The sequence below is a fragment of the Malania oleifera genome, chromosome 7 (assembly GCF_029873635.1).
Source record: "Malania oleifera isolate guangnan ecotype guangnan chromosome 7, ASM2987363v1, whole genome shotgun sequence".
Lineage (NCBI taxonomy): Eukaryota > Viridiplantae > Streptophyta > Magnoliopsida > Santalales > Ximeniaceae > Malania > Malania oleifera.
The window spans coordinates 92,860,404-92,871,220 of NC_080423.1; the positions used below are offsets into that span (position 1 = coordinate 92,860,404).

The 10,817-nt window shown below is 37.3% G+C and overlaps 2 protein-coding genes across 6 annotated transcripts in view; one reads left to right on the forward strand and one right to left on the reverse strand.

The window, feature by feature from the left end:
* Positions 1-1,072, forward strand: part of LOC131159966 (uncharacterized) — a 63,421-nt gene extending 62,349 nt beyond the window's left edge. For all 3 annotated transcript variants that reach the window (XM_058115221.1, XM_058115223.1, XM_058115222.1), the window contains one exon: positions 245-1,072. In XM_058115221.1, coding sequence (XP_057971204.1) covers positions 245-694 — 450 coding nt within the window. In that variant the 3' untranslated portion in view covers positions 695-1,072. The remainder of the gene's footprint in view (positions 1-244) is intronic.
* LOC131159965 (probable inactive receptor kinase At5g58300) lies at positions 243-7,711 on the reverse strand. Of its 3 annotated transcripts, none has more exons than XM_058115220.1 (4): positions 7,214-7,711; positions 6,770-6,862; positions 3,366-4,724; positions 243-2,459 (listed from the first exon to the last, which is right to left on the reverse strand). In XM_058115220.1, the coding sequence occupies exons 3-4, from the start codon at positions 4,717-4,719 to the stop codon at positions 1,837-1,839; spliced, it is 1,977 nt and encodes a 658-aa protein (XP_057971203.1). In that variant the 5' UTR covers positions 4,720-4,724; positions 6,770-6,862; positions 7,214-7,711; the 3' UTR covers positions 243-1,836. The 3 variants fall into 3 exon arrangements, with proteins under 3 accessions (XP_057971203.1, XP_057971201.1, XP_057971202.1); XM_058115218.1 differs by having other exon boundaries at positions 6,770-6,895; positions 7,214-7,704; XM_058115219.1 differs by lacking the exon at positions 6,770-6,862 and having other exon boundaries at positions 7,214-7,704.
* Between the last annotated feature and the right edge of the window lie 3,106 nt (positions 7,712-10,817).

Below are 10,817 nucleotides of genomic sequence, written 5' to 3' on the forward strand. Positions count from 1 at the left end.
CTGATAAGCTAGTGCTATCTGATTTAACCTCGACGGCTTGGTGCCCTTATTTAGTATTATATATCTAGGCCTATACCACTATAAATTGAAAACACTTGAGGGTCATTTTCTGATTAGAAAAATAAATGGTTTAACTTGATAATTGGATTGTGTCAGAAAATGATTTATTTTCATCTTAATTAAAATTTAAATTTTATCTCATTTTTTAAATTTGGATTTCACTCTTACTCCTTGTTTTTCTTAGGTGAATGAATTGTATGTTGAGCCGGATGGACAAAATGTGCCAGCTGCTGGATCCAATCAAGTGGTTGCTCCTGATCTTGCTCAATCCGTTTCTGATCCCAGGGGAAGGATGTCTCCATCAGCCGAAAGGATGGAGCCTCTCAGTGTTGTTTCAATCAAAGATGAGAGGATCGATGATAACAACATCGATATGAAGCCTACTGCTGTACTTCCATACTCTTTGGAAACTGTAGGGTCCAGAGAAATCTTGCAAAATCCAGCGGCTGGAGAAATTGTGCCAATCCCATTGAACAAGAATGAAGTTCAAGATTTGGGATCACAGGCTGCTGAGAGAGATAAAAAGGCTGCTGTGCCACTGTCGGATGCTCCACTGATTGGTGCCCCATTCCGAATGATATCATTTGTTGCTAAGTATGTGAGCGGTGCTGATTTGGTCAATAAGGGCTCTTAAAAAGCTAAGTTCAATAACATTGCAGGAATTAATGAAATCCTTTTGAAGCGGATATCATAGATTGGTCTAACCCTAAACGGGGCCTCTCACAACATTGTCATGTTATCGGCAACTGTAAACGATTCGCAGGCAGGATAATGGACTGCTGAGATTTCACACATTACCATTTTTGACAGGGTTTTATTGCAGTAAACATACTAAGGCACCGATTTTTGTTATTCCTGTTTCAGCATTTTCCTCCATGTAGCCACTCAACTTGTCATTGTGAGAAGTTGCTGTAATTATTATATTATATAGTTTGTTCCATATTTAGAGATTTTTACATTTTGTGGAGACATGAATTTCAATGCATTTGAGCGGACAAAAAATTTTAAGTAACAGCAGCATGGATCAAAAGCATATGCTTCTGACTACATTCATTCATACTTCCCACAGAAATAAGAACTCAAAGATCCATCCTATTTATTGTGAAGGGTTGAGTTCTAAGTTCTGAATATGGAATTTGGATTCTATTTTATTTAAAATTCTGATTGGTGATGAAAGAGCTCTGCTGGTTGGCAGTCTCGCTCACTGTTTATTTGCCATTAGCATTATAAGGGCTTGAAATCTCACAACAGCGTTTATTCACCTAAATGGTGCCCTCATGTAATTTGTAGGATCAACAGCTATAAAAAGCACCATTGCCCTATAAGTGGCGGTACATCTTTGTAGTGAATGTTTGAAGTTGAGTAATCAAGTGTGGTTGATTTTTCAACCAGCCAGGTGGTGATGTGCTGCTGGGTTCAGTGGTTAGCGTGCATCTGATTCATTTCAACTTCCCATTAGTACATTTTATGCCCTAGCATTGTTGAGGAATCATGGAGTATCGAAAAATACATTGTCAGCTAACTTACAATTTTGATGAACATTGTTTGAGGGATCATGCCAGCAGCAGCAGCAACAAGAAGACAATGCAAAGACAATAAAATTGCAACATTAAAACCCTAAAAGAATTTGACAATTTGACAGATTTTACTGCCAGAAACTTGCAAACATGGAGTAGATCATGCAATCTCTTGTTAGTAGCTCACCACAGTGCGGGTAATATTTCTCACTTCCTGAATGAAGCTAAAGGATTATTGGTAGAAAGTGGAGCACTATCATCATGGAGTCTGAGTATTTGAGCCCTTGGACTTATTCTCTTCTGATGATAATTGATTCTCAGAATCGGAGGGTCGAATTTCCTCGATCATTCTAACCACTTCCTCCATCTTGGGCCTGGTGTCTGGCACCTTTGATACACAGGTCATTGCAATCTGAAGCATCTGCACCAATTCTTCCTCAACATTTTGGTACTTCATTAGTTCTATGTCAAACACCTCGGCTGTCCATTCCTCTCGGACAACTGATTGGACCCATCTTGGGAGGTCAACCACATCGTCATGCCCTGGTGATTGGACTGGTGCTTTTCCTGTCAGCATCTCAAGGAGGAGAACACCAAAACTGTAAACATCAGACTTTTGGGTAGCTTTTTTTGTTTCAATCACTTCAGGAGCTCGGTAGCCAACACTTCTGGATGGAACAGCAGGGAAGTTCATGAGAGGAGTTAGGCCAAAATCTGAGATGCGCCCAATGAGATCTTGCGTGAGAAGGACATTGGAAGACTTGATGTTGCCATGAGTAAACTTTCCACCACCAGCAGAATGGATATGGGCAATGCCCCTAGCTGTTCCAAGAGAAATCTTTAACCTGGATTCCCAGTCAAGTGGAGCTATGTCCCTGTTTCCTGCAATCATAGTTGAACAAAAGAAATGTAAGAACAGGGATGCATCATTCCTTACAGGTGCAAACACTCTGGTCAGAATTGACATTATAATTTTAAGGTTTGAGCTACACTTGAGTTCCAATATAACAAAAATTCCAATATAACAAAAGAAATGTAAACACTTTGAGTTGCAAGCCAAAAGCATATCCACTTCCATTCAAGCAAATTTACAGTATAGATATCCTACATAATTTTCATTTTTAGTCTATAAATCCTACTAAGTTTTGTACTCTTCAGGGACATTAAAAATGGACAATTATGTATAGTGTATGTCGTATGCAGTTTACTTGGGAATTTGTATTATAACCAAGCTTGTATGTTACAAATCCAGTGCAGGATATTCCTCACTGTATACTATGAAAGTGTTATTTACACAACAAACACCTAGGGAACTTGTCATAGTGCTCCTGGAAAACAGTCCTTTGTTCGTAAGGATTTCTCATTCTTCTAAAAGAACTCTCAGGGTGTGATTATTGGTTCATATTAAGAACATGGATAAAACCTTAGAAACCTTCTAGGAGTACTTGAATGCTGGATTTGAAAACATTTTTTTTTTTTAGATGAGTTACAAAAGGCAAAGCAAGTAACAGCGTCCCAATAGATTTGCTCGCTTTTGGTATGAACACATCCTTTATCCCCTCGATGCAAGCATTCAGATATTATCTAAGCATGTGACAAGAAAATATATCATTGTTTTCGGATGACCTGCAGAGGTCTTATGTTATGTTACTTTTTCTTTACAATCATCAATTATTAGATTGTATAAGGACATTAATCTGTCCTGTGATGTTTACCTCCTCTTGTATACCCATTTTCACATTTGGATTTAAAAATAAAAAAAGACTATATGAGACTATTAAAGCATACCATGCAACAGTGCAGACAAGCTGCCAGCTGCTATGTAGTCATAAACCAGGAGTTTCTCATCCTTTGAGTAGTAATAAGCACGAAGGGGCACAACATGTGGATGCTGACCAACCCTCCCCACCATCTCCATCTGCTGCTCAAACTCTTTTTTTCCCACCACCACTTCTTTCAACCTCTTCACAACCACGGTTGTTCCCTCCTCCAAGATGGCCTTGTAGGCAGTCCCATAACTCCCCTTTCCCAGCACTTCAGCTGAGGCCCTCAATAAATCCTCTAGATCAAAATTATAAGAGGAGCCTTCAAAGAAAACCAATTTGTTCTTCTCAGCCTCTTGCACCCCACTTCCAAAGTCCTCCTTAGGCTTCTCATTCCGTCCGCTAGCAAAGGCCCTATTTTTTGTGCCACCTTCCTCACCTCTTTTCTTTGAATAGCACAGCAGTATCATCAAAACTAGAAGAAACAGCACTGTGGAAGCACCAACTGCAATGGCAATAATAGCCACTGTATTTAATTTCTTATTGGATCTCTTTCGTTTGACAGGGATTGCTGGTGGAGATGGCAAGTAAGCTGGGGAAGGAGAAGGTGAGGGATTGATTGAGGAGCACTGGTTCAATGGCGGGCCACATAACATAGAATTACCTTCAAAAGAAGAAGCAGGAAAGTTCTGGAAGGAAGACGGAATTGAACCATTAAGCTGGTTGTAGCTCAAGTTTAGATGTGTAAGCTTTGGAAGTTCAAGATCAGGAACAGCTCCAGTAAGGGAGTTGTTTTGGAGGCTTAAGCTTGTCAGACCTGTCAAATTATTTATAGTGGCTGGAATGCTTCCTGTGAAGGAGTTGAAGGAGAGATCAATCAAGTTGAGCTGGGGGGAGAGAAAAGAAGGAATATCACCTGAGAAGTTGTTATGCTGGAGAAATACATTGTGGAGGGAAGGAAGGGTGAGTACATCAGCAGGGAGACTTCCACTGAGGCGATTGGATCGGAGGCTAAGGATTGTGAGAGCATCAAGATTCCCAAGTGTGTTAGGAGGAATTGGGCCATACAGTCCAACTGCAGGAAGCCGGAGGGTAAGTACGCGAGTACCATTAAGGTTGCAAGTAATGCCAACCCAGGAGCTGCAGATTGGGCTATTGGAGTTCCAGTTGAGTTTTCGACCATGAGGTACAGCAGCAGTAAAGTTGAGGAGAGCTTCTTTGTCTGAGTTCAGGTCGCAAAAGGTCTTCGGGAGAAGGATCAGGAGTACAAGGAAAGGCAATGCTGCAACAGAGAAGTGGATATTCATAGATAGTTGTCTGGTGCGGAATCTGTAGAGGTTGTTCTGACTTGGAGAGTAATATCTCTGCAATTTTTCCATTTTCCCTAGTAAAATAAAAAATCCAATTGAACATTAACTCTGATCATTTTTCCACCTTTGAACACCACGAAACAATAGTAGCCAACTAAGTAGCAAGAAACAAAACAAGTAGTAATGAGTCATAAGGTACAAAGATGCATCAGCAATAACAAGTGCCAATAAAAACATTACATCATATCTTTTTTCCTAAATGAATTTATATGGAAATGCATAAATTAAAGATATATGTATGCATGTGTAAAAGAGTTGAAGAAAATGCCAGTTTTTTCCATTACTGAAAATGACTGAAGAAGTTCATGCTATGATTACAGTTCCCCAAAATACACAGCTGAGAGGAGTTTTTCTGAACAGAACCTTGGGGTATATATACCACACATCAGATGAAAGATATTTTGCCCATTAGTTTTTGCCTGCCCTATGAAGGAGAACCGCAAAATGACCAGATGCATTGTATTTTCACAACTTTCACCAATAATATTATAAAATCAGATGCACCCAGAAAATAACTGCATTTGCACTCTTCTTTCTCCATTGATGCTGTTTGACAACTTGGAATTGAGTGAAACATTCAAAAAATATAGCATTGGCCATTCAAAAAGTTCAGAAAACTGAGAATTGCGTGTGCATAGCAGTGGAAAAAATAGAGTACTTTTTTGTCACTTCAAGCTCAAATGCCAAAATCTGTTAACTGTTGAGACAATTAAACATCAAGTCTTTTATATATTTCTTTGTTTATTGAAAAATAATAATAATAATAAACATGAGACAATATGGAGAAAAAAAACCATTGTTGATTTAAAAAGACATTCTCTTCAAACTTTGTCGAAGTGTTCAACATTTTTTACTCCCAAATTCCTATATCTTCTGATCTCCTAGCCTTAAATTCCAAAGAGAAAAACTTTTCTACTGGTTGCCTTCTTGTTCCATTATTTTTCCTACAAAACGCAGCACTTAAGGACGACCATAGTGGCTACTAAATCAATGGTATAAAAATGTTATTGGAAAGGAAAAAAGCACCAGCATAAACCTTTTCCCGTTAAAGCAGAAGCAAAAGCAGTAAAGCTTCCACTACTATTTAACAAAAGAATCCCTTTCTTTTCAGCAATTTCTTTTTCCCTTTTTTTACAGCCTATTGGGCTTTCATAACTTCTGCTGGGATCTTGTATAATTATTTGTTGCACCTCTGACCCCCTCCTTCCATGGGTGGGATTCCATTTGGTCTTTTCTCAAGGAAGAGAGACACATTCACCAGTTCACCTGCCTGAAGGGGGGACATTGGTTAATTGGTTCAATGAGATCAAAACAAATAAGCACTTCATAATTATTGTGTTTTTGCCACAGAGCTGTTTGTTTAAAAAGGAAAAGGAAAGGAATTCTGGATCCGTGGTCCAGTTAACTTCCAAAACAACTCCACATGATGAGTTTCCTAATAAAAAAACATGTTCTCAAGCTAATGGTCACCCATTAGCATGAAATTGCTCTCTGAAAGTTCAAAGTCATCAGTAAAAGGATTAACACATCCTCCGCATGATTTCGGGTTCTGTGTCTTGGTGAGTGTGCGCACACTCGTGTTTTACCTTGTTGCCTCCTAAATTTCTGAGGCTCATGGCTGCTCGTCACAGAGGGCATAATCATGATTGGTATTTACACATTGTTGCATAAAATCAGACAAATGCAAGTTCAGACAAGGTGCACACACTGTAATGACTGTACCAAGGTTGGTTTATGGCTGGGAAATTTCCTAATGAATTTGAAAATATAGCCAAGATGGAAATAATTAAAGAAAAACCAATCATGTATAAAAGTTCCCCGTTATTTCTAACTGCAAGTCTCCAAACATAAATTTGGCTACACATTGAACAAAATATATTCCGATAACAACAAATCAGACCCAGTAAACTGAAAATTTTAAGCTGTTTTAGGAAACCCATTAATCAGCAAAATGAAAACTATGGACTTCACAGAAGAATCTGCGAAGATTATAAATCGCAGATTTAGAATTTTAACTGTCAGGACTAGGCATTTTAGCTATAAGTATTGAAGCAATTACCTTGGAAATTATCCCACTGGTGTTAAGTCCACTATTCACATATACCTAGCTTCACGCTCTGTAGCTCCTCCTTTTAAGAAGTTGATTAATCCGCTACAACCCCGAAGCGTGAACATAATTCAAACACTATAAGAACAATTAAATATAAAAACCCAGTGAAATTAGCATCTTATTTTAACCGGGTCTTTCAAATTACAAACCATAATTTCCAGAAAAAATGGAAATCCACATTTCCTAGTTTCATCTAACTTCAGCGCAAAACACTGAACAATTCCAAGATTTATCTGACAAGAGAAAACCGAAGGTCGGGATTCGTTCAACAATCAGCTCATGAGGGCCTCAGGATCTTGAGAATTAGCAATATAAACGAAGCTATGTGTGTGTGTGTGAGAGAGAGAGAGAGAGAGAGAGAGAGAGAGAGAGAGAGAGAGAGGAGTGTGAAACCTTGACTTGCAGTAATGGCGCGGACGTCGACTGATGTGGGATTGGAAGCGCATCAAGGAAAACAGAGAAGTGGGTGTTACGGTAATATTTATTGCGGATGCTCTTCTTCTTCATTCTTCAAACGGTATTTCGATCTCCATTCATTTAAAGCTGGTATGGTGGACGAAGAGCTTAGGATTCTGGGAGTTTCAGCTAAAGGAGGTGTGAGAATGAAAAGCTTGTTCGTGAAGCGAAGGGAAGAACAGCACAGATCTCGATGCTGGCCGTCTTCTCGAACACGCAGCCATACCCGTACCCACTTCCCTTCTCCTCAGCTTCGGCAACTACTCCATAGGACCTCAGATTCCGCCGTTGCATTTGCAGAATCAGCGCCAAGCACTAACGCATTCTTTTAGCTGCCCTGTTTTGCTCTGTCTCAGCATACCCAATTGCCTCCCTGTGGTTGGAAATATTATAAAAAGGGAGTTGGGTGGTTAGTGGTTGGTTTGTGTTTCATGGGCTGAGCAAAGAAAATGGATTTCTCACAATTTTTAAAAACAAAAATATAAAAATATAAAAAATAGATTTTTCATTTTTATCTTATATAGTGAGGTCTTTTTCATGGGAATATTTCTGAGTCTTTATATATATATATATATATATATATATATATATATATATATATATATATATATATATATATATATATATATAATTATTAGGGTTATGTGCACACCTCCTTTCACTGGGTCTTGCTTTTTTTGGTATGCAATTGGTCGTGAGTCACACCACTCGTGCATCCCATGTGGCTCCTTTGCTTATTTGTCACATCCAATTTGTTTCAAAGGGTTAGGTTTGTCCAAATTTGATAGGTTTAGAATTTAGGGTTTAGGATGAACATTCTTATTTTGAGTTTGTGCGTGATAATATAACATAATAAATTTTAAAAAATTATATAAAAGACTTGTTTTTCTTCGTGTCTTTTCTGAATTATAATCATATTAAAAATAAGTCTCTCTCTTTATATGTTCGATATTAATGAATGTAAGATCAATTACCATATGTTTAACATCTAAAATATTTTGGATAAATTTTTTATTTTGTTTATATGAAGTAGAGTTGGTTGATCCCTCCACATGCTAATTCAGATAAAGTGAATTAAAAAGAATGTAAAACTAAAAAAATGATAGATCAAATTCGAACTAGGATAATTTTTTTATTCATTATCATCTAAGTCAAGTAGTCCACTCCCATAAAACCAACTTGTGTTCCCAAGATTAAAATGAATATGGTAGAGTTGGACTAGATAGATGAACAATGATACATTATTTATTTTGGCATTTACATAAGTGGTAGAATAAAAACACAAGTAAATTATTATTTTTTAATTTTTTTTTTTTTGCAAAAATTTTTAACCTTCACTAAAAAAATAAACAACTTAAAGGCGTAAGCCCACATAACAGGATTTTACTAAGTGACATAGTGAGGGATCCTGCCATGTAGATCCATATCATCAAATGCTTATTGTATTGCACGGTTGGACGGTTGGACTACACTGCATTACTCAGTAAAACCTGTCATGTGGACCTTCATCATCACAGACCCATATAATTTATCACGATCTACATTACTCACTAAAATATAATGTCATGTGAATTCATGTCATTGGACAGTAGAATTATGTGTGAGTTAATGACCGACTACTTAGTGAATCCAACCAATTTCTTGGTGGATCCAAGCAATTGATGCAAAATCTTATATAGTAAATGTCAGTTACAAAGAAGTTGACCTTGGGTGTGCAACGCAAGCCATCACACACACGTGACAAATACTCTGTACACTGTACCATTTTTATGCGTCATTTTTGGTAAATAATTCTTTTCCACTCTGTGCATTTACTCCCTCGGGGTCACAATATTAACAGCCCGTTGGTCAATGGGAAAATTAAAGCCGAAAAGAATAGAATCATTTCCCTTTTTTTGGCAGAGAGGGAGAGAGGATTTGTTATTTTTCACTTCATTCAATGGAGAAAGTAATAGAAATATCATAATTGAAGACAACTTGCTTGCTAAAGAGAGGGTGGTGCATTCGGTAGGAATTAAATTGGGGGAGGGGGGTGACGGAGCAGAGCAAAACAGAGCATTGCAGGGGAAGTATGGTAAGACTTAATTTCAGTCAGGAGGGAAAATGGACAATGCATTACTTGCACTCAAGAAAAGGAAAAAGGGTAAGCTGCCAAATGAAAATTGGACACCGTTGACCTGTCCTCCCCTTTCCTTCTTGATGTGGTTGGGTTGGTGCTGCTAGGGTTTGTTAAGAATCTCTCTCTCTCTCTCATCATTTGACATATATACCAAAACAAATTTGCTAGGAGGGCTCTCTCTCTCTCTCATCATTTGACATATATACCAGAACAAATTTGCTAGGAGGGCTCTCTCTCTCTCTCTCTCTCTCTCTCTCTCTCTCTCTCTCTCTCTCTCTCTCTCATCATTTGACATATATACCAGAACAAATTAAGGGACCCTTTGCATTGTAGATATTGTGATGCAAATGAGAATTTTTTTTTTTAACAAGTGACCATATAATTCCAACACATCGTATTCATATTCATATGGTCCCCCTCTCCCTGGAGTGCAGGGTATGACCAATTAATAAATGGCCCTTTTTGCTGGTGGATGGGGGTCAATTTTTATTTATTTATTTATCATTCAATGGTTTGGATCCCCCAAAAATGGGTCTTTACATTCACATATAAACCAATAAATATTGAAAATATATTTCAGAACTCTTAAATCACACAACTATGAATTTAAAATTTGAACCATGAACTCTTAAATACAGTGGACATAACTCAATCTTAACATGGATTTGGATGTAAAGTTGGAGCTAAGAAAAGGGGTGTTTGGAGCCTCGGATTCTTGTTTTGCAAATGTAGCTTAAAGACAAAAGGCAATTTAAAGAGAGAAAAGAGAGAAAAGAAGGGGAAAAGAAAGAAAAGCAAGGAATTGAAATATATGCTGCAGAGTGGCTTTCATGCACAGCCTGTAGTCTCTGGATTCTCTATCTCAACTCACCAACCTAACCCAAAAGTGGGCTTACACTACATTAGCACAATTACTCTGAAAAAGTATTTAAGTATATTCGATTTCAATCATGACATAATTGAACAAGCAATTATAAATGAGCCAATAATTATATAATAAAAAAAATGAGACATTCCCAATAATAATAATAATAATAGCAATAATAACAATAATAATAATGCATATAAATCTTCTTTTTTTTTGGTATAGGATTGTCTTTTCACATGGAATTTGCAATTTACGTTTAGTTGTAAAATGTCATATTGGCTAAGGGTGCACTCAGTTCGATATAATTGGTTATCTGCAAAATTTCTGCACCTAAATTGAATTATTTAGTTCTTAATATTTATGAAACAAACCGAACCAAATGGTGGTCAATTCAGTTCGTGTTGGGTTGTTTGGCCTCATAGTGAGCCTTGATTATATCAACTAAAAATTAAAGGAGACTTTGTTAAATTACGTCAATTTAATTAGAAATTTTGCCCTATGAAATTCATATTAGAAATAAAATTGGATTTGCCCTCTAAACAATGAATGGTTAA